Source organism: Parus major, chromosome 1A, assembly GCF_001522545.3.
Source record: "Parus major isolate Abel chromosome 1A, Parus_major1.1, whole genome shotgun sequence".
Classification (NCBI taxonomy): domain Eukaryota; kingdom Metazoa; phylum Chordata; class Aves; order Passeriformes; family Paridae; genus Parus; species Parus major.
This window is the reverse complement of record NC_031773.1, coordinates 57,892,815-57,915,970: the sequence shown is the minus strand read 5'-3', so window position 1 is coordinate 57,915,970 and position 23,156 is coordinate 57,892,815. Positions and strand designations below refer to the sequence as shown.

The following is a 23,156-nucleotide window of genomic DNA, read 5'->3' as shown; positions in this document are numbered from 1 at the left end:
CGGGCTGGGAAAGGAATATCCCAGGGCTCCCACGGCTCACCTCAGTGCCCGCCTCTGCTTCACAGCTCCAGCAGAAGGGAAGGTGTTCGGCCTAGGGGCTGGCTGGCTCTGCTCCCTGCTCACAGCTTGTATACTGCACTGAGAACCAGCTTAAAAACAATTAAAAACATTCCTGAAGTCACTTTGCCATGAATGAAATTCTAAGAATTGTGTTCTCCAGCAGACCCAGTTTGAGGCCTGTCTGCAGGACAATCTGTGTAGGATTTGCTAGGGTTATGCCTCTTTTCAGGCCAGCATATCCTTCAGAGCAGCATTACGCAGGCAGAGAAGTGCAATGGAGCAGAACTGAAGGAATTCAGCAAAGGTTTCTTCTGGGTGTATTTGTAAGTGCAAGGAGCAAGATTAGATCCCAAATGACAATTGAAAAGGGAAACCTAATCTAGTAGCTAAGCCACGAGGCTCCAAGTCGGAAGATACGGGCTTTCCAAGCTGTTTACTCACAAAGCCAAACTGGGTGCCTTCAGACAAAGTCTCTCAAACTTTGCCAGAAGTGCTGTCACTTTTGCAAAAAGACCTGTGTGAAAACATTCACTTATAAGAGATGTTAACAATGTCGTCAATGATGTTTGAGACTTGATCCTCTAAACCACATGTGAGACACATCTGGAGTTTTATCACCGCAGCAAAACACAGTTGTTTTTAATGGTGATACAACAGAAGTAGGTCAGAGCTGATTCAGTTGGCACTGGCTTGTGTACAGGCAAGACTGTCACTGGTGTCACCCCTTGAAAATGTCAGTTCTGAAATCTGTGGAGGAGAGGCCCTGAGGAAATTTGAGGTTAATGCCACACTGCGAAAGAAGATAAAAAGGAAATGAAATAGACACAACTGTTGCATTAAATATTTAATTTTGCATCTGCTTTAAACAGCTATCAAATGAAACAAATGGTTTCAGTCTTCATTTAGAACATGTTTGGTGTTAAAGCACAAACCAGTTGCAAACTGAGGTCAGATCTCTGGACAATCCAGAAGAATTTCTCTGATTTTTAGATACCATTTATTCGATCCAGCTGGGAAATCTGAAAGAAATACACTCAGCTGCCCAACTAATATTTTGGTTAATCACAATGTCAGTAAGCCATAAAACTTCAGCTTTCTGAGGGGAAAGGGATAAGTTCCAGTCACTTCTTGTTCTTGTGTTCTTTGTCCATTTTACCAGCAGGAATTTCTAGGCTGCCCAGAGAAGCTGTGGCTGCCCCTGGATCCCTGGCAGTATCCAAGGCCGGGTTGGATGGGGTTTGGAGCATTGGAAGGTGTCCCCGCCCATGGAAGAGGGTTGGAACTGGATGATCTTTAAGGCCCCTTCCAAGCCAGGACATTCTGTGGTTCTGTGGGTTCCGCAGGACAAGAATGTGTGGTCCCAGTTGGATGTGGATGCTGACACCTCACACTACTCTGCTTTGGAAACTGCTGCTTTAAACTATTCCTTGGAATCAGCTCGTCTTTGCTGATGGTTACTCCGGGTGTGATTTGGCTGCCCAGACTTCTAACTGACTTGTGAATAATGTCCTTCTTCCATCTATATGTAAATATCAATGTACTCTGAGCAAAGCGCTGCTGCCAATCAGTGTTAACTGAGCTCACATGACCAGACTGAACATCATCAAGTATTCCGTGTTCTCCAAAGGGGCAAACTTGGTCTGTGCCCTGGTCCCGGTGTGGCCGAACACACTCAGTGCAGGGAGCCCGGGGTGCAGCTGCAGTGGAGCTGCAGGCTGAGCTCTGGAGCATCCCAGCTGAGGAAAGTGGCTGGGAGCTGCCAGCCCTTCGCCCAGCACAGCGCCCTGTGGCACCGGGCAGGGGATGGACACTCAGAGACACGGCGGGAGCTGAAAACCCAGACTTTCCTACCCTTAATCTGTGAGGGTGTAAAAGCCCAGGGGTTCCCTTGTGCTGCGTCCCTCCTGAGAGGCCACCAGCTCGGGCTGTTGTTTAGTTATTTAGCAATTGCACCGTGATTGAAGTTATTTTAAGGATTTGGACATCTGAGACTCTGGTAAGGGAATCCTGGAATTGAGCCAGTAAGGAAACCTGATCCGACTTGGTGAGTGTGGGGGATGCAGCTGGGAGGGGGCGTCAGTCCCAGCTCAGACACTGCCAGTGTCCAAGTGGATCCTGGGGTGCTCAGACCAGGAAGTTTCCTTAACACCAGCGTCACGAGACGCTGCGAAACCCAGAGTTTTAAGGTGAAAGCCTCCTGATTGCAATTGCACAGTGAGAGTGCGGAACCATTTAGGGTGCAGAAGTCCAGGTGTAAACCTCACACTGCCACGCCCACCACTGAACCCTGTCCCCAGGCGCCACATCCACGGGGCGCTTAAATGCCACCAGGGCCGGTGACTCCACCGCTGCCCTGCAGCCTGGGAGAAGAATTTCTTCCCGAAGTCCTACCCGAGCCTCCCGTGAGGCCATTCCCTCTCGTCCTGTCGCATGTGGCGTGGGAGCCGGGCCCGCTGCGCCCTACCCTCAGGGAGCTGCAGTCAGCCGTACGCCCTCCCGGATCCTCCTTTTCTGCTGGGAGCCGCCTCCGGTGACGTCAGAGCGGGACGCGGGGCGGGGCCATGACGTCACGGCGAGGCGCGCGGCGCCGCAGTGCGGGCTGTGGGACCTGCGCTCACCTGCGCGCAGATTTGGGCACATCTGCGCTCACCTGCGCGCACATCTGGCCGTACCTGCGCACATCTGCGCTCACCTGAGCTGCCGTGCGCCATGGTTCGCTTCGGGCTGACCGTCGTGCGGCAGTGAGTACCGCCCGCGCATCCCCGGCGGTGGCGGCGTCCCGGGGGCCGCGTCCCCTCCTCGGTCACGGGCAGCGGGAGGGGGAAGCTGAGCAAAAGCTCTCAGATGGGGCAAGGGTAGGAGTGGTGGTGTGAACATTTTTCCCTTGAAACGTTAAAAAATTGGTGGTTGTGACTTGGGTGGAATTCCAAAGGAGATTATTTCTCCCACTCTGTTAACAGAGGTTTATGGCTGACTGAATCAAGTAGCTCCAGCTTCCTGCAACTGTCAGAAGAAAACTCCTTAATTTGAAGGAAAGCTGAGCTTTTTTTCTCCTTTACTATAATCCCCGTGGGCAGTAGTGGAGGGGGATTCTGCCCCTCTGCCCGGCTCTGCTGAGCCCCCCCTGCAGGGCTGCATCCAGCCCTGGGCCCAGCACAGGAAGGACAGGGAGCTGCTGCAGCCAGGCCAGAGCAGGGACACCAAGGGCATCAGAGGGATGGAGCAGCTCTGCTGGGAGGAAAGGCTGAGGGAATAATTGGGATTGTTCAGCCTGGAGAAGAGAAGGCTTTGGGGTGACCTCATTGTGGCCTTGCAGTGCCTGAAGGGAACCCACAGGAAAGATGGAGAGAGACTTGACAAGGGCCTGGAGTGGCAGGACAAGGGGTAATGGCTTCACCCTGCCAGAGAGCAGGTTTAGATTGGATATTAGGAAAACATTGTTCCCTTGAGGGTGTTAGGCCCTGGCCCAGGTTGCCCAGAGAAGCTGTGGTTGCCCCAACCCTGCAAGTGTCCAAGGCCAGGTTGGCTGGGCTCTGAGCAATCTGGGGATAGCAGAAGGTGTCCCTGCCCATGCCAGGGGGTTGGCACTGGATGATGTTTAAGGCCTTTTCCAACTCAGATTATTCCATGAGTCTATGATTTCTTCTGCTCTGACTTCCTAGGCTCTGTTTCTTCCAGGTGTGCAGCTCTGCTGCTACCCTTGATAGTCTCTGGAATTGGTTCCCTATAAAGTTCAGAGAACCAGCTGCCAACACATGCTTGTCAAAAGAGGGCTCCAGAGTCTTCCTGCAGCTTTGTTCTCTCCAGCACAGAGGTGTAGATGTTACAGATAAATTGTGCTGTATTTATGATAAATTTAAGAAATCACTTCTCTTACTTTTATTCCAAATAGCTTTGTCTCATTAAAAACTGGCAGCATGATTGGAATTGTTTTGAAAGTGATTTTTTGTTGTTATAAAATCTTTGTGTGCATTGTTTTGAAAAGAGTTTGTGCTGCACTGTGTCTCATTTTTTTTTACGTTCAGGTGCTGCTGTCTCTTGTTGGTATTTAATACAACAACGTTTTTAAAATACACTAAAATGATGAGAAGTTAATTTTTTGTTGTTGTTTACAATCTCTTTCAGTGGAGAAACAAGATACAACAAAGACAAGATACTGCAAGGTTAGTAAGAGTTATTCTGTTAGCTGGTTAGAGATGGAAAATCATGGTGAAATCCTGTCACCAACTGCTCAGGTGTTATTAAACAGTAATACTGTAAACCTTTAGAGACTTTATGTGTAAGCCAGGACATGGCTTTCATAATGTTACAGAAGATTTTAAGTCACCCTCCATAGAATATCAACAGATGCTGATGTATTTTGTGTTTTAACAGGAGTATTAGAAAAGTTCCTTTTTCTACGCAGGGAAAAAATAGGTTGCATGTAATCAAGTGAAATGGTAGCAGCACCTTTACAAAGTACTCCATAGCACTGTGTTAAATCCCAGTAATGTGAAGTTTGGGAAAAGGATTTCTAGGAAAAGGAGCTGCAGAAGGATGGATAAAGATCCAGATAAAGTGATGTGAAGGAGACTGTTGCCTCAAGAAGGGAATCTGTTACTTGCAGTAAAAATCTGCAGTAGGGCAAGGGAGAATGTAAAGTAAAGGTTGTTTAAATGCTTGTATTGTACAATCCCAGCTCTTCCTAGGAAGGCAGTCTTGATTGGACATACTTAAAACTAGACTTCGTCTTAGTGGCTACTGGCTTGTACACCCAAAATTGAACACACTGAACTGCCTGGATGTGTGCTGTAGGAAAATCAAGGCTGGGGTTGTACTCTGAATAAATGTATTCCTACAATACTTCATGTTGTGAAGGAGAATTGTGCTTCTGTAGTTTCTTCCCTCTGTGATACTGCCATTTCTGGTTCCTGCAACATGGATTTGTGCTCATAATAAGATGAGTAAAGAATATTCTCCTGTATTACTTACTTAAAAATATTGATGATGTCTTTTGAATTCCTAGCACCTTGGGTCAAGTGACATGTAGTGGGTTCCTCTCCAGTGTAGAGACAACATAGCTTCTGTTTTTGGGCAAGCTTTTTATGTTTAGAGAGGTGTAAGGCCTTTACCAGCACACTGGAGTCAGACATCTCACATGTCTGAATTACAGATGAGGTGCTCGGAACTTGGACTTCTGGTGTCCTGTCTTTTGCTGTTGGATTGTGTGTTTTCTGGGTGAAAATAGTTTATTTTCTTTCTTCTGAATCTGATGTGAATTTCATTCTCTTTGCTCTGGCTTCCTGCAGAACTAGAATGGGTAAAAGGTGTGGATGTAGCAATCTGTTACATATTTGTCCCTCTGCCACAGTTCTGGGTTCTCCTGCAGACTCTGAGCTGTGGCAGGGGCACACCTGCTCAACTTACGTAGGATGTCCAAAGCTGCTTCTTTCAACACTGTCCTAGAGCTCTGAGACCAGTTATTCTCACAGACTTTCTGGATGGAAACAATTTCTGGGAGGTTTGCTGCTTTCCAGCTAGGTTTGCTCCAGTTTGCATGAGCATTAGTGCCAGAGTGTGAGGTGGAGAGGAAGAGATTGGAACAGATTGTGTTTGCATCTCATTCTCTCAGTGGTATTGTCCTCTTTCTTACTTATATTTAACAAATCTGTTTATAAAGTTTCAGCTGTGAGAGGCCTCTTGCAGGAATCTGACCAGTGACCTCTGTTAAATGTAGGTCTCTGTTTTATGTTTAAATTTGTCAAAGGTATAGATTAATATAATTACCATTGATAGTGTTCCTTCTGTCTTCCTAGACTTTACTCTTTTTTATCATTAAGTTAGCATGACTGGGGAAGACCAGAAGAGCAGTGTCTTTTCCTAATGCTTGGCTTTACTAAAAGAGAAAGATTTTCTTATGACTGGGCAGTTTCTGTATTGCTGACATGCTGCTGGTCAGCTGGTCTAAAATTTGCATGTCTTTATGTTGTGGGGTTTTTATTTTGTAGGTCAAGGAGTGGATGAGCCACTCTCTGCAACTGGTTTCAGGCAAGCAGATGCTGCTGGTTTATTTCTCAGTAATGTGAAGTTTACCCATGTCTTTTCAAGTGACCTCCTTCGAGCAAAGCAGGTAAGCACTTCTTGAGGCAACAACTGGCTTCCGAATCTGGCATTTATTTGCTGTTGGTGATGCAAAAATAATGCAGTGACAGAGCCAAAAAGTGCCCCTGGATCCCTGGAGGGCCAGGTTGGATGGGGCTGTGAGCAGCCTGGGATAGGAGAAGGTGTTCTGTCTGTGGAAAGGGGTTAGAACTGGATGATCTCTAAGGTCCCTTCCAACCCATACCAGTCCATGATTCCATGATTTGCCATTATTTTATATGGGCATTGTTCTTGCTGAAGGAGTAATGGGGGCTTTGGGGTATCACAGACAGAAGTGAGTTTTTCTCTGAAAAAGCAAACCATATTGGCTGTGACACTGTGCTGTCCCAGGTAGTGTGGCTGTGTGCTGTATTCTTCTGAGGAATGGAGACCAGTGCAGGCAAGGTCAAGTTTTGCTGTGAAATCAGTACAAGGATCATTAAATATGCAGAGATGTTGGATTTTGTGAGATGTGTCACGCCTCTTGCCTTAATGCAGTAAATATGCAATATAGATTAAATTAAGAGGAAAAAATACTACATGGGATTATATGTGACCTTGTGTGCAGGATTACAAAATACTCAAAATTAGGGAACCAAACTTTTAAAGCTTGAGATCAGCTGTTCTAGGAAGGTCATGTCTCTGTGGCAGCCCTATCTTTAATTGTCTCTTCTGTTACTTATTCTGTGTTTTCAAGAGACATGTAGGGGGTTGAAACTCCTAAGCCATTCTTGTTTGCTTGCTTTTTTGCTGTGTTGTCCTGCAGAAAGTCTACAAAACTGTGTTGTAAACCAGATCAACCAAATGTAGTATAAATCTCCTTTTATTTCCTTGTAACATACACCATCAACCAACATTGCTCATCGGTTTTTCAGCACAATTCCAGAAGCTGCTGTAGCAGCACAGCTTAAACAGAAAACAAAAGAGACAAGGAGAGAAGAGTGCAATAGTTGGATATTTTAAAAATGCAGAGTAGCTGCCTGAGTCACTTCTTTTACGTGTGTGAATGGCAGTGATGATATTTTAAAACATTAAAAGTGCTTTCTAACTTTCATAAAACTGTCGGTGCTGCATGCCTCCCTTATGGGAATTGGTTTGGGATTTTTTTCTTATATTAGAGACAGTCTTCCATGAGAAGCACTTTCAGAATTTCACTCTCCTAATGTGAAGGACCCGAATTTTTCCTTTACATACAGGAAATGTGTTTTGCCATTTGTTTGACAAGCTGTCCAGATGTTGGGAAAGCTTTCCCAAAGATGTGTAAAGCTGAAGTTTCCATGTGGTCGGAACTCCCTTTCTTGGCAGCTGCAGTTCTGTGAAGAGCCTGTTACTACACTGTCACTTCACAGCTCAAGTATGGGAGGAATGTACCAGTTTTGTTGCAAAAGAGGAAATTCCTGCATATAATCATACAAATAACTGTGTTGTGCATATACACAAGGAACTGTATTCAACCCTATCGTTATGTCTGCATTACTCTTTGACAGAAGCTTAAATTTCCAAGACCAAATTTGTCCTAAGCATTATGTTAAATGTGCCAGTAGTACAAGGCTGCTTACTCTTGCCAGAATCCCAGGAGCATTTTCAAAATGAGTTCTTTAAATGTCAGATTGATTGGGTGTGGATGTTTGAATGGCCCAAACTGTCTGTGAAGCCAGTGCAGCCTTCACACTTGGGTGCCTGTAAGAACCAGCAGCAGGTCAGCCATCCTCTGGTTCCCAAGAAGGACAAGGAGCTACCAGAGAGGACCCAGTGGAGGCCACAGAGATGATGAGGGGTCTGGAGCATCTCTCTTATGCAGAGAGACTGAGGGAGCTGGGTCTGGTTAGTCTGGAGAGGACTGAAAGGGGATCTTATTAATGCAAATAAAATCTCCAAGGGGTGTCAGAGGATGGTGCCAGGATCTTTCCAGTGGTGCCCAGTGACAGGATGAGGAGCAATGGACACAAACCAAAACACAAAAAGTTCACTTCAACAAGAGGAAGAATTTCTGTACATTGAGGGTGGCAGAGCCCTGGAACAGCTGCCTGGGGAGGGCCTGGAGTCTTCCTCTCTGGAGACATTCCAAACCCACCTGGACAAGCTTGTGTGTCACCTGCTCCAGGTGAACCTGTCTGGGCAAGGTGATCTCCAGAGGTCCCTTCCAGCCCTAAGGATTGGCTGTGGCAGCCAGACAGGTGTCAGATGTTTTTTCAGTTGGATTAACTGAGCAGTTTCAGGGGACACAGCTGTGAGTCTGGCCCATGTGCTACATGTAAACAATGTGCGGACATGATTGCTCTGTTTTCTACTCAAGAGAAGATGTGGCTCTTATCGCAGTAAACTCTGCTGCCCACCTCTCATGGGTACTGTGTCTTCAGCTGTTCTGGACTTTGAATTGGGAAGGAACTGACAGAAGATTGCATCTTTTCTATTTTTATGGCCTGGCCTGGGCCATCTATCCAATTCTGCCAGACTGGTAGCTGAAAAACTTTGTATTTTGTTGGTTTGGGTTGTCAGATGCTGCTGATGGGATTCACCTTGGCTGTGGTGGTGTAAGGTGGTGTGTCTATGTTCTGTCCAGATGATGTGACTATATGTTCATTTTTTAGACTGCTGCTGCCATTCTAGGAAAAAACAGGTTTTGCAAAGATTTGGAAATCAAGTACGATGCAAGACTGCGAGAGAGAGTAAGTGCCAAAAGAATTTGTTATCAAATGTTAAACAGTTTTAAAATGGAACTTCCTGCTGATACAAGGGTATCTTGCCTTATTAAATGGTAGATTTAGCAGTGGAGACCACTATTTGATGTGTTTTTAATCACTGGATACTATTCACATCAGGGACAATAAATTGTTTGCAGAATCGTGAAGCAGAGCCAAAATTAAGTGATGAACTTTGTAGCTATCATGCCTTATTGATTTTAATAAATAAGATATAATGTTTAAGGAGCAGCATGTGATTGTAGCATTTCCTGTTTGAATCTTTCTTCTTTCAGAAATTCCAGTTCTTCCCTTGAAATCAGCAAGGTCTTATTATTTACTTTTAATTGCATGGTTTTGTTTCCTTTTTTTAAATGTCTTTTTCAAAAATTCTGAATTGAACCCATCCTCTGTTGTGAAGACTTCACAGGTCTTTAGAGAAAAGACTGGCTTCTTACATGTGAAAAATAATTTCCTGTAGCCTCCTGCAAGTAAAAAGAAAATGGAGTTTATCCTCAAGTGAAGGGCTACGTACAGAAGCACTTGCACTGTGACCTCTGTCACAAAGATACTTGAATTTTGTATGCTGGGGATGACTGTCAGAGGAAGAAAAAAGTCTCCATGCAAAGATCAGGCTGAGGGTCATGTTTTGAATGTTCATGGTTTAAATGAGATGCTGCTCTTAGTTTGTTTATCTTTCTTTCTATCTTTCTTTCTATCTTTCTATCTTTCTTTCTTTCTTTCTATCTTTCTTTCTTTCTATCTTTCTTCTTTCTACCTACCTACCTACCTACCTACCTACCTACCTACCTACCTATATATCTATATATATGCAGTTTAAAAGGATGTGTATAAAGACATTTCCTTGCCCAAAACTGGGATAAAATGTAAAAGGTAGCTAAGGCTTGAGAATCAAAGAAGACAAAGCTGTGAAGAGCTGTTTGCAGCCTCTGGAAGGGGCACAGGAGACCTGACACATCCTGCCAAACCCCCTTTTTCCCTTACAGAAATACGGAGTTGCAGAAGGAAGGCCTTTGGCTGACCTCAAGGCTATGGCAAAGGATGCTGGAGAGCAATGTCCTTCATTCACACCTCCTGGAGGAGAAACACTGGATGAAGTATGGTATTTATTTATTTATTTATTTATTTAGGCCCTGCTTTCTAGGGTTTTTTATCAGTGCAATTGCAGCTATTGAGAGCTTCCCACTGAGAGCTCAGCCCAAATAGAGATATTCTCTAAGCTAAAAAATGCTGCTTGGTCTCATAACAGTGGCTGCCAAGTGGGGAATCTCTTTATAACTAAAATATTAGTTTTGAGACTGACTCCTCACGAAGCTCTGCCTCATGGGAGGGTGATAGCAATTGCTCTCTGGAGGGCAGAGGAGTTTGAACAGCAGTCAGTAACTTGCATTGGCTTCTGAGTCTTGTCTGGGGGAAACCTTTGTCTTTTAATTGAAGTAGTTACGTGTCAGATTTCTGAAAGGCCCAAAATCTGTGCTTGCTTCACAACAAACTCTTCGTTCTTCACAAGGTTCCCTTTCGGCCTTTCCCTGCAGGTGAGAGAGCGTGCGAGGGATTTTTTTGAGTTCCTGTGCCAGCTGGCTGTTGAGTTGGAGCAGAAGGAGCACAGCAAGCCTGATGCACCAGGCAGGAGCTCAGGAACATCTGGAGAACAGTTTGTTTTCCCTTGGACAAACGACTGCAGTGAGGCAGAGCCGAGCTCTGAGGGCAGTGGATCTTCCATGGTATTAGATGCCAATATTTTGGTGGTGAGTCATGGAGCCTACATGAGGAACTGGATTGGCTATTTTGTTTCAGATCTCAACTGTACCTTACCAGCAAATTTAACGAAGTCCCAGCTGTCTTCTGTCAGTCCAAATACTGGAATCAGTCATTTCATTATAAAACTTGAAAATGGGAATTTGTTAAAACCCAAAATCACATGTGTCTGTCTTAACCAAGACTCTCACTTAGTGGATGTGGGAACTGTGAATGTGTAGCTTCAAAAGTGTTTTAAGAGTCTCTGTGGGGGGGAAAGTGGGATTAGTTCACAATTTTGCTAAGCTTGGGAAAAGTATCTGTAATAATTACTGGGATTGGAATTGCTGGCCCTAAACTGCAAATAGGGAGACATGCAACTGCTTGCCATCTTAAAACCACAATTTGCATGGTCCTAGTGCCCAGTATAAGTTGGCAGTTGCAAAATAAAACATTCTCTGTTCTCAGAAACATAATACTTGCAGTCACTTGCATATCTGCTCCTACAGCACATATTTCAAACAACTCCTTTGCATTACTCCATAATTATTTTGGTTACCTCCAAGTGAAGGAGTTGGAGAGGGGAGAGGAATGGTACCTCAAAGCTGAGCTATACTGTATTCTTGTTTTATTACAAAAAAATATATTGTAATATGAAACATAACATGTTGTCTTAAAATAAATTTTTGAATGCAATAGTAGAACCTAGGAAGGAGCATTGCCCAGTGGGAAAGGTTTGGTGCAGAGCCAGGGGGTGTGACTCTGACACTGAATATCTGTGAGCCTCTGGGCAAGTCTCCTTTCTGTTTGTAAAGTGGGAATGATGATAAACCTACCTCGCCAGGAGTAATTCCTAAGAAATTGTTCAGGTTGTCGAGATCTCTGTTGAAGAGCACTGTACACAAACACAGAGTATTTATTTTTAACTGTGAGCAGGATGAGGAACCTCGTGTGCATGTAGTAATGGTCTCTTTTGTGGAGGAGGAACTTTCTCTCTGGGGTGAGTTGTACCTGACTGGAATCCTTCTGTCAGCTGCGGTCATGCACTTGATTCTATTTTTGCCTAGAATGAGGCAAGTTTGATTGTTTGGTGATTGTTGGTGTTAATACTGCATTCTTTCCCCACTGGGGTGTTTGTGGTGTTACAGTGTGAGCTTATCTGGTTTATGTTATTTATAAGATTCACATATTTTTTCTTCGTTTGCATATTTTAAGCCTGTTTTAAAAAAAATAAAAAAATTAAAGGCTCCTGAATAGAACTTCCATTTCATCTGTATTTCTTTTGAGGTAAAAATCTTTCTTAATATTGCCCTGTGAAGCTTTGCTCAGATCACATAACTTCCTTTCTTTCCTTCCTGACCTCTTACTGTGAAAAAGACTCTTAGAGCTGATGTTGTTTAAAAGTGTCCATAGCTCTTTTTCAGTAATAAAATAATTCCTTCTCAATATACTGAAGGAAATAAGTCTTCACAGGAAGCTAAAATGGGAACACAACTTTTGCATGGACTCCTCAAGCTCTTTGTGAAATGCATCTTCCTAGACGGCTCCCCAATACTCAGGTGATGGTCACAGCCAATGAAGATAGAAAAGGTTTCATTATGATTTCTAACAGGATTAATAGTAGGAGCGTGGGGTAGGAGTTCATTCTGAATTTGCCTGTCCCTGGCAGTGCCAGTTTATTTCAGGCAGGTCACTTACATAGCAGGGAATTCTCCTGACAGTGCTTTGAACCACTGAAACTGCTACGTCCTGAATTTTGTCAGTCATTCCATCTATTCTTGGAGCCAAACTAACGGAGTTGAAAATGCAAGAGGATGAGTGGAGATGTGACACGTTTTTCTCCCTAAGTCTGTCATTTCATCAAATATTTCAAAACACACTAGTGACTGGGTGCTTCTCACTTTAGAAGGTTTCTTTTTCTTTCTTGCCTGCTCTCAAGCAGGTAATTCATATTTTGTTCTTGTTGATGATGCCATAACTTAGGAGAACGTAGGCTTCTTTGTTAAGTTCTTTGACACTGCTTGGGTCACACTATTCCCAGAGGGATTTTTTACTCTTCCTCTATAATATGCTTTACCTTCTTTTTTGTATTTATAGGTTGTTAAAATTTAAATCCAGTCTAAGAAACCTGTCTCTGTGATTGTTTTCTTTATCCTACTGTTACCAAATACCTCTTGTAACTCTCACACAGGGCGAGTAGATGGTACCATGGTGTCTAACAAGAAAAATACCAAAGGGTGAAACCACTCAGGTTTTCTAAACAGCTCCTATCCTAATGAAGTCATATTTTTCAGTGAAAATGCATCAGAATCTCCCACTTCAGACTTTGTAAAATATGCAAAAATGCTGCAAACACATCTGCCAGTGGCCAAGGGAGTACAAGCAGTCAAGAATGTCCTGCACTTGTCCAGGTGTGCTTTTTCCGTCAGTATCTGCTCTTGACATTGCTGGAGACAGGGCACCAGCCTAGGTGGGGTATAGCCTGCCGTAAAGTAGTTGCACTTGTTATATCTCCTTTGTTATGTCCGGTTCCCTCTGCATTAAAAAGTCACTAATTTTGGGAGCTCCTGAAGCTAATTCTAACAGCTGTTTTATTTAGGTCTGTGAATAGTACTCCTCTTTTTAAGTTTTTATATTGACACTGAGACTAAAGCTTTTTTTGGTCAGGTGAGTCTTGTGCATGTGTGCAGTAAATCTGTGCAGTTTATTGGGATCATGGGAAAGAAGAGCTGCAGCAATAGAAAAGTCTGTTAGGAATAGTAACAGAACATAAATATTTGAGGGATTACTCAGTAGTGCCAATGGATACTGGCTCCATCTCACAGGTCTGCCTCTCCTCAAGCAGCCAGTGGGCAGAGAGCTCTGCTAGTACAAGCAAAGATATTTTCTCTACTCCTACAGATCTTTTTTTTCCAGACATAGCTCTGCCTTGCAATAGGAGGAAGGTTTTCCCCCTTTTTTTTTCATTTAGAACAGAATTTAAATCAGATGCATTATCTATCCAAGCTTTTGGCTGCCTCAGATCCACAGGCCACATGCCTGGACTTAAAAATGTCAGATTTCCCCCAGATGTGTCCTGCTTTTGAGGGCTGTGAGCCTGAGGTTTTTGGATCTTTGTAATCCCAGGCAAATGGCAGCTGCATGGGCACAAATGAACTGCACAGTGATTTGTGAGCTGCTTCTCTTGTATCTATGGATATGGCAGAGCACTGGAATGGGAAAGCCCAGGAATCTTGAGCAGGCTGTTACTGGTCGCCAAAGGAATGCACCTGAGGGCCAGGCAAGACTCCATTGAGTGTAATGTTCTTTCCTTCTGATGCCCTGCTGTGTCATCCAGCTGAATGGGAGCAGGGTGGTGCACCAGACTTGAATGTAGTAAGTCCTGAATCTATTTTGGAAGAGCTGGCCATTGAAAAGTGAATTTACTGAATTTAAAAGCTGAAGTGAAAAAAGGGGGTTTGGTTTCAGAAGGGCAGGAATCATAAAATTAGTTTCAGAATCATGGAATATCCTGAGTTGGAAGGGACCAATAAGAATCATTGAGTCCATCTCCTGGTGCTGCATGGGACAGTCCCAAGAATCACACAGCTTCATTCTACTTCTCCAAAGAAATTTAAATAATGGTTAATGCAACAAATTCTGAAGGAGAGAACAATTACAGACAAGAGAGGTAAATGAAACCTGGAATCTAATTAAATGAGTTTTTACCATAAGTAGTTCGCACTAGACTAAATGGGTAGTTCTTCGATGAAGTTAACTAATGTATAGGCAAGGGAAAAATGAAATATTATCTAGGTGAATCTTAATTGAATACTTAATGCCAGAATGGAAACTATCAGCTCAGCTGGAAAACATAAATGTTGCTTAGGAGAAAAAACATGGTGAAGAAGGTATGCAAAGAATTAGTGGGCATAGAATTGGTAATGTCCAAGGTCAAGTACTGAGCTAGAGTAAAGCTGCTATTTAAGTTCCTTAAGGGGAATTTTTTTGGTAATGACTTCAAATAAAAATACATGAATGTGGAAATATTAGTGGGAAGGCATCATCAATAACTATGTGGGGCAGAATGGCATGCAGAGGAGGACATGATGAACCTCCAGTCTTACAACTGCTTGAGTCTTCAGAGAATGGCTGGACTCTGACAGTGGCTCATGTGGTGCCACCTCCCTGCTCCAGCAGGGCCATCCCAAAGCACAGGGCACAGGATTGTGTCCAGACAATTCTGGAATATCCCCAGTGAGGGAGACTCCCCACCCTCTCTGGACAATCTGTTCAGGGCTCAGTCACTGCCCAGGACAGAAGTTCTGCCTCATGTCCAGGTGGAACTTCCTGGGATCAGTCCCTGCCCATTCCTCTGGTGCCATTGCTGGGCCCCTGGAGCAGAGCCTGGGCCCTGCTCTGAGCCCTCCCTGCAGAGGCTTTTAATTCACCAAGTATCTTTTATCCCAAGATCTTTGAGGCAGGATCACAAATAATTCCCAGCAGAACTGAACTGACAGACCTGTGGTTTCTCATTGCTTGTAAAAGACGTTTCCCAATAGAGGTTAAAATCCCTTCATGGTCAGTCTAGACCTACAAAGACACTTTTTCTCTCATCATCTTTCACAGAACTTTTATATTTGGGGTGCATGAAACACCTAGGAAGCTGCAGTCTCTGAGGCTGGAAGTCACAGGGGACAGCAGCACACAAACATTTTCAGACACTGCTGCTACCATTTATGTGTTCACTCAAGTACTTCTGGAAGGGGAAGCATTCAGATAATGCAGAATCCACCATTTGGAGAGAATGGAAAAGTTTATTGGCACTTTTATAAAAGGAAATTGGAGAGAATGGAAAAGTTTATTGATACTTTTATAAAAGGAATTATAGTCTCTATAACACATTATTATAAATACATATAAATATTCTGTGGGATTTAAGACCCACTCAAATAAATAAATAAATACTGTGACATAAATAAGTAATGCTTTTTTGCTAGCTGGTGATTTCCAGCATCTCCATTGAAGAATAAATTCTTTTAAGTTTTGATACGGTTGCTTATAGTTAAAATTACTCATTTTGATGGAAAATCCACCATCTATTCGGTCTTAGCTTACTTATCCCCTGGCTACTGATAGTGAGCAACCCTTCTTACTCTGTTCTAGTGCAGGAATATAGAGATGATCTATAGATTTAACCCCACCAATATTTCCCATCAAAATTTAATGTGGACAGAGCTTTTAGTGGTTCCAGTAGTTGTGGGGCAGTTGCCTCAGAGTCCTAGAGAAGAGCTCTGTGGAGCTTCCAACAATTAATGCAAAATGCAAACTTTGCTGGTGTACTTGAAGTCCAGAGCTCTCAGGGAGCAAAAGCCAAGAATAACAGTATAGGAATCAAGTAAAGATACCAAACTAGAACATAAATAAAATCACACCTCTCCACTGTATAGTCAGCAAGTTAAAAAGTCTTGCTGTATTTTGAATAAGCAAGAAAAAGCATGACTGCGTGACTGTCTGTCTGCCTGCCTGCAATTCTCTTTGTTCCTTTGAATCACTCTTTTTCTTCAGAAATTAATCAAAAACCACAATAACTTTAGAAAAACAAATTCCAAGAGATGGAACTCTTGGACTAATCCTGATCATTTGGCTTGTCCTGTGTTCCTAAGTAATTATACTAATTAGGAATCTCTCCATCTAGGGAAACCATTCTAAGAGCAGAATAAGGACCTATGACTTTTCCAACATAGTGAGTTGGATGTGGTAGATAAAGAAATATTGTGTATATATACAAATATGGGGGGGATGGAAATAGATGGTTTTAAAAGCTGTCAGCAGTCCTGCTGTTGTGCTAAATCCAGAAAAAAATAAATGAAAGCAAGAAGCCCAGGGGGTTCTTTTGATTTTGTTGCACTGATGTAACTCCAGTGGCTTCAGTGAACTACTTCATAAGAAAGAAAAAAAGAACAGCATCCAATCTAGTGTTCTTTCTTTGCTGCAGTGATGCCTCTGAGGAGCAGTGTACCACTTCAAATTGTTGTCAAGCTGATAACTACTCTAAATAAACAGAAGAATCTGTGTTTCAGCATGAGAAAAAACCCCACAAAATAAAAACCTCAAATCTCTGCTGCAATGGATTTTGTGCTGCTCATCAGTGCCTTGCACCTGATTTCTGAAGAGTTCATCAAGAATAGCTTTTTCAAAGTGAACTTAGCCAAAGCATAAAACAATCTAGGGAAAAGGTTTTGTCTCCATTAGAGATCTCCTAATAAATACTAATTTCACTCCTACAAGTATAAAGCATCTGATATCTGCTCAGAACTGAATACAAACATGGATGATAATTGAACATTCCTTTTCTAAATATAAACTAATTGACAACTAATTTTCACTCATTAGATGAGAGTCTTCATTATAGTCCAAATATTAATCCTTTGATCCTTATAAAATTTTTTTCCCCCTGTAGAATTCAGTATTATGCAAAATAAAACATCCTGTTTAACACAGAATTGATTATTGTTAATCCTAGTACTTCTCTCTGTGTTGGAAATATGCAAAACTAATGATCTTTATTCCCATATTGGGATGTTAGAATTTAGTATATGTAGAACTGTGATAGAGAGCCACTTGAGAGAGAGTGAGACTCTCCTATTTTTTTCAAAACCTCAGCTTGGGTTCAGTGTCAGAAATTGCTCTTTTTCCCTTTAATCCTGTCCTGTTGTCCTGTCAATTCCTCCAGTACTCCATGTCTACTGCTCCTATGACAGCAGAGTGACCTTTTTTTAACTCATATGGGTGAGGAGAGAATGAAGCTCTAACTTAAAAGCTAAAAACAAAAAATCACAGAATGGGTTCAAAGGGACCTTAAGGCTCACCCACTCCAACCCCCTGCCATGGGCAGGGACACCTTCCACTATCCCAGCTTGCTCAGAGCCTCATCCAGCCTGGCCTTGGACACTGCCAGGGCTGGGGCAGCCACAGCTTCTCTGGGCAACCTGTGGCAGGGCCTCCCCACCCTCACAAGGAACAATTTTTTCCTAATATCCAATCTAAACCTACTCTTGTCAGTGTGAAGCCATTCCCCCTTGTCCTGTCACTGCAATTTCTGATAAAGAGCTCCTCTCCAGCTTCCTTGTAGCCCCTTCTGATATTTGATATATGACATGGTAATTTTGATATAATGATATAACACACCACCTGGCAGTTTGTCTGCTGTGCTTGGACAGGATGGTGCTAGTTAAGAGGATTCCCTGTCTCTGCTGGAATAACAGATGCTCCAGGTCTCTACATCAGTAACATAACATCAGTTTTCCATTTCATACAAGGGATTTCTTTTTTTGTTTTCCTCATTGAAGCAAATGTAAGGTGATTCAGACCCCAAAAGGTTTGATTTGTGTTACTCTTTTCAAAAATGGATCTTCTTTCCGGTAGAGCCCAAGCTGGAAAAATCGGACTTGTACTTACAGATGGCAGTTTACTGACAAAACAAGATTTGAAGCTAAGGAACTTCTCCCAATGTCTCCCAGGTTTCTAAGAGCCACTTTGGCATTCAGGCTGTGACAGACAGTTCCTTTTGCCCGTCTCCACCTGGTGAGCACGGGGGCCGCAGTTATCTTGTGATGTAGAAGCGGGGGCTGGGGTACCTCCTGGCCTCCATCATAGCATGGGGATCATCGGGGTTCACCACGTCGTTCTGGTTGATCCTCATGGGCTCCCTGGGCATGTGGGGAAAGTCTGCTGGCTGCTGCTGCAGGGAGCCAAACACCAGGGCCTTCCTCTGCGGAACCAGGATCTGGTGAGGATCTACTGGGTCAACATCTGCACTCCTGGTGTGTCTGTGGGGCTCGGGGGTGTTGAATCGGAACAGAGGGATCTCGTTCCTCCTGGACAAAAACTGGGAGTATGGTGGTAGATTCATACCAGGGGAGAAGGCTTGTTTAACTCTGCCTAGGCTCACCAAGAAGTGGTGTTTGGGGGATTGGTACACATCGTACCCGTTTTCCAGCGTCCTGTGGGTGAACACACAGTCCTCTTGGCTGAAGTAATGCTGAGGGGAAAGAATATGACACCTGTGAGCAGAGGAGTCTGGTAAATTACAAACACTGGTTAAAGAGGGAAAGAGGGATGAGATTGTGCAGCAGGTGTTTTTCTAATCTCTCAGGTCTGTGTCTGACCTGTAGATCAGAGTTGCAAGTCCATGCTTTCAGCGAAGGAATTTTAATGATAAACCCTGTTTTCTCCCAGAGGGTCCCCACCCATGGCTCTGTGCTACAGATTGGTCCCTCACTGGATCTCATTTCATCCTCACTTACCCAGGCAGGACCTCAGATGATTTTTGTCAGCTCTACAATTTAATACAATCAAAGGAGAGAGCAAAGTTTGACCTAAATGTCAGATCTTCCCTACCACTTCCCCCCCCACCACCTGCAACTAACCAGACTTGCCCTGGCTGGGGAAGTGGGCCAGTGAAAAGTCCCCTTTACAACTGACTTTTGCATGCCTATGTTCTGTGTACCACAGCAGCAGAATGCAGTGTCCATTCAGCCTCAAGGCTTAGGATAGGTCACTCACCGAGCCAAATATGTTTCCTTTCATGTCCATACACAGGTAGCGTCCACTCTTCACACCTGTGATTATTACTGCGCCAGCACCCTCAGACTTGATCATTAAGGCACCTGTTCACAACAACACAACATCAAATCCAAGATCCATTTCAACACTGCATTTACAGATCCATGGATGCTCTGGCTGGACGTGACCTCTGGGAGTCCAAACCAACCTCCCACATGACCTGGAACTGTTGCCCACTCTAAATCCACCCTAAATCAGGTTTCCTGTGGCTTTGGATAACTCCAAGAATGGAGGGCACCTCTCTGGGTGCCATGTTCCAATGTGGCAGTAACTTCCCAAAGACAACTTTTGTTCCCCTCTGAAGTCCCAAATTGCCCTCAGTTCTGCCATTGCTCACATCCAGGGGGAGTTTGTCCCCCTCACCTTTGTGACTGCTCTGTGGTATTTTTCAGTGGTGCCCAACAGTGGCACCAGAGGAACGGGCAGGGACTGATCCCAGGAAGTTCCACCTGGACAGGAGGCAGAAATTCTGTCCTGGGCAGTGACTGAGCCCTGAACAGATTGTCCAGAGAGGGTGTGGAGTCTCCTCAGTGGGGATATTCCAGAATTGTCTGGACACAGTCCTGTGCTTTGGGATGGCCTTGCTGGAGCAGTGAGGTGGGACCAGGTGACCCCCTGTGGTGCCTTCCAACCTCAGCCAGACTGTGATTCTGTGATTACATTGCCCTTAACATCCTTTTTGCTGGCTAAAACCACAAAAAATCATGATCAAGGCCCCCTGAAAACCCTGTGCCAGACCAGCTCCACCTTCAGCTCATCCAACTTGAATTGGGTTACTGTAGTGCTCCAAGAGTGATATCACAGTTGCCAGGTAAAGCGGGAATAACAACTTTCCTTTACCTGCTCCTTGCATTTGACTCAGTGCCTGTTGCATTGTCCCACCCACGAGATCTGTGCACACCCAGGTCATGCCACCCTGGTGCAGAACTTGGTACTTCCCATTGTCTGGTGGCTCAGTGGCAGAAAATCAGTCACCCTCCCTCTCAATATCCCTTTTGTTGTCTGATGCCATCTTTCCTGCTCCGCCATTCTAAATCCTGCTATGCTTGTTTCATGGCAGATATGGGAAAATGTGGTATTTTGCTGTTTGTTGTTCTATAAAACCCCACACTGGTTCTTGGCCAACATATCTAAAATTAATTTTATAAAATCTTTAAATATGTAGGAAGAATAGCAAGACAGTGCCAGCATTTCTGTGAGTGTTTCATTATCAATTCCTTAAAAAAATTGTAGAATGTGATCCTTTTTCCTCATTAATTAAATTATAACTTAAAAAAGCATCTTTATTTACTTATGTAAGAGCTTCATTATCTAGGCTTAGATTTTTAATTGAGTGTATAAAATAGATGTACTACTACTAATAATAATAATAATATTAATAACAATAACCTGATTTTATGATACAAAGCTACTTGTGATTTGAATGCTGCTAAGAGAGAAGTATTTTTGAAATGCTATAAAAAACCCTAAGTCTTAACACACACCCCGCCCCCCAAATTTGTCTTGTAACTAAAGAGTTTGGACCAAGCAAAAGAAGAATAAATTATTCTCTGTTAAAAAGGAAGGAATAAAGAAATATATAATAAAATAAACTGTGAAGACACAGTTTGAGAACCTTTTAGTGATACTAGGGCATAGTTTCTTCTCATGAGCCCCAAAGGCTCAACACTTCTTTTATGCCAGTCTGGTCCTTCATAGATTTACCCTTTTCAACTGACCTTTGTATGCCTATGTTCTGTGCACACTGAAACTTAAGTTTTAGTAGTTTTCAGCCCTCCACCCCAAAATACAGATTTTATAGATGTCATCAGTTTTCCAGCACTGCTCTGGTGAGTTCCCTCAGTGCAGTTCCTTTGGTAGCACCATCAGTGGGAAGTAGCTATTTGGGGCATATCATTAGAAGATCATAACTTCTAATAGGAACTTCCACTAGAAACTGGGGGCAAAATCATCAAGTGAAGGATAATTCAGGTGGTTTTTCCTTTCAGGGCATTACAGGAACCACAGGACTTTAGTTGTCCTGGGCAAGGAATGAAATTCCCTATCCATTAGATTTCTTTGGACCAATTTTATTTGTTAAACAAAACGAGAATTATAATGATGTGTATTTTCCATCCCTTGGCTGTACTCCTCTGCCTGCCTGCCTAATGAGAAGAGGGGATTTTCTATAGGTGGTGAGGAAATAAAAAATGTCATTGTCCCTCCCCTGCTCCCATGGAGGTTTGTAGGAAGCCACTTACTGTAGATGGTTTGGTGAGGAGCACCATCAATGTAGCCATCAGCGTTGATTTGGAGGTGGAAGCTGCTCCTCTCTGTGTCGGTGTAGAGGTGCATCAGGTGGTCTCCATTGCCCCAGCTGGAACTCAGCAGTGGAGAGGAGTTGGGAAAGGCGAGGGAAGCTTTCAGGCTGCAGAGCAGCAGGAGCAGGGAGCTGCAGGGAATGCCCTGGGGAATGGTTCGCCGCTCCATGGTGGGTCAGCGTCTGCTCCTCGCCTCCCCTCGTGCCTGGAGTGTGAATCCTCAGGATCCCTTCTTCTCTGCAGAGGCTTATAAAGGGCAGCAACATGACATCACACAGGAAAACCTTCTCCACATCCTTGATTTTTGGCAAAGCAACATTTTAAGTGTCCCAAAACCTCAAGGGAAGGATCTCTGGCTAAGGTGTGTGGGGGAAAAATGTAAGGTTTCTAAAGACAGCTCACGAAAGCTAATCATATGTTCAAATGTTATCTACAACCCTATGACATCTGAAAGCTTCCCACGCCCCTACTGTTGGATCCAGAAAGGGCAATCCACTGCACTTGAACTGGAGGGAATGACCCTTCGGACCTGAATTATCTTTCTTTTTTGCCAGATGTGTTTATTCAGACTCCCACCTCCCCTCACCGTTTCCAAGCTGCATTCTGATTTAGTGGAAACATCACATACAGCTAAAATTTTGTTGCAAATGTACCAAAAGTTAATATTAAGTTGTCCTGAGCTTTATTCCCCCTTCATTATGGTCTAAGTTCCACACCAAGCCTGTTGGGCTGATATTTGTGTCACTAAAGTGAAGGGAACTTGATATATGCAGAACCTGCTTCAAATAAACTGTCCCTTTGATTTCTCCTGTTTCCTTCTGAGCCGCGTAAATAATCTAAAGTTGGCCAAAACCAGCTGAAAATAATGTGTAAAACACTTATAAGCTGGATGTTTTGCTCCTGCCTTGCACATCTGGCTGGGAGTTTGTAAAATATGTTCCAAGATACAAGACCTGCTTCTCAGGTGTTCTGCCAGTGTTGTGGGTCTTTACAGACAAATTTTCTGATTTAAAATAAAGATGGTTCCATTTATTACATGAAAATGCTGTACTGATGGGACACTGTATATGGGTGAATCAATGACAGGACTGACAGGTTCCAAAACTAGTCTTTGCTAAGGTTTCTCTCAGAATTTAATATAAACTTGACAAAAGTACCAAGCAATAAATGAATATTTCTTTAATGGCACCTGAGGATTTTAACTGTAGCAGTGTTAGCTTCAGTTTCAGTCTCTAGCTGGACACAGCATGAAAAATTCTTAGTTTCATTAACAAGTTGTGGAGCTATACCATCAGCATATAATGGATTGATAACATTAATAGATAGATAGAGCTGTAACCCACTGCAAAAGTGGATCTGATTTTGGTTTTTTTATTGTTTAAAATTAGTAAAACTCTGCCAAATTCTACTGCCACACCTGTGTAAATCCAGAGACTTGCGTCAGAGTATATTCACCTGTGTAAATGACAGCACTTTTTAGCCAAAGTGTATAAGCGTCAGGTCTTAAACTAAGCAGGCTAACAAAGCTGGCTGCACTGAAAGACAATCCAGGCCTCAGATGTTTTACTGGTTATAACATCTGAAATGCTTTAAATTAAATTACAAGGAAAAGAGAGTTAATTTTTCTTCA

At 43.4% G+C, this 23,156-nt stretch overlaps 2 protein-coding genes and 1 long non-coding RNA gene across 3 annotated transcripts; 1 reads left to right on the top strand and 2 right to left on the bottom strand.

Moving 5' to 3' along the window:
* Positions 1–889: 889 nt before the first annotated feature.
* On the bottom strand, positions 890–2,562 carry LOC117244443. Its single transcript, XR_004497559.1, has 2 exons — positions 2,452–2,562; positions 890–1,079 (listed from the first exon to the last, which is right to left on the bottom strand). It is a non-coding gene; the product is annotated as an uncharacterized LOC117244443 (long non-coding RNA).
* Positions 2,563–2,603: 41 nt separating this feature from the next.
* On the top strand, positions 2,604–11,878 carry TIGAR (TP53 induced glycolysis regulatory phosphatase). The gene is made up of 6 exons (XM_015628321.2): positions 2,604–2,801; positions 4,186–4,223; positions 6,048–6,169; positions 8,772–8,849; positions 9,869–9,979; positions 10,418–11,878. The coding sequence occupies exons 1-6, from the start codon at positions 2,770–2,772 to the stop codon at positions 10,859–10,861; spliced, it is 825 nt and encodes a 274-aa protein (XP_015483807.1). The 5' UTR covers positions 2,604–2,769; the 3' UTR covers positions 10,862–11,878.
* A 5,776-nt stretch (positions 11,879–17,654) lies between these two features.
* On the bottom strand, positions 17,655–21,955 carry FGF23 (fibroblast growth factor 23). Its single transcript, XM_015626966.2, has 3 exons — positions 21,467–21,955; positions 19,167–19,270; positions 17,655–18,642 (listed from the first exon to the last, which is right to left on the bottom strand). The coding sequence occupies exons 1-3, from the start codon at positions 21,693–21,695 to the stop codon at positions 18,205–18,207; spliced, it is 771 nt and encodes a 256-aa protein (XP_015482452.1). The 5' UTR covers positions 21,696–21,955; the 3' UTR covers positions 17,655–18,204.
* Between the last annotated feature and the right edge of the window lie 1,201 nt (positions 21,956–23,156).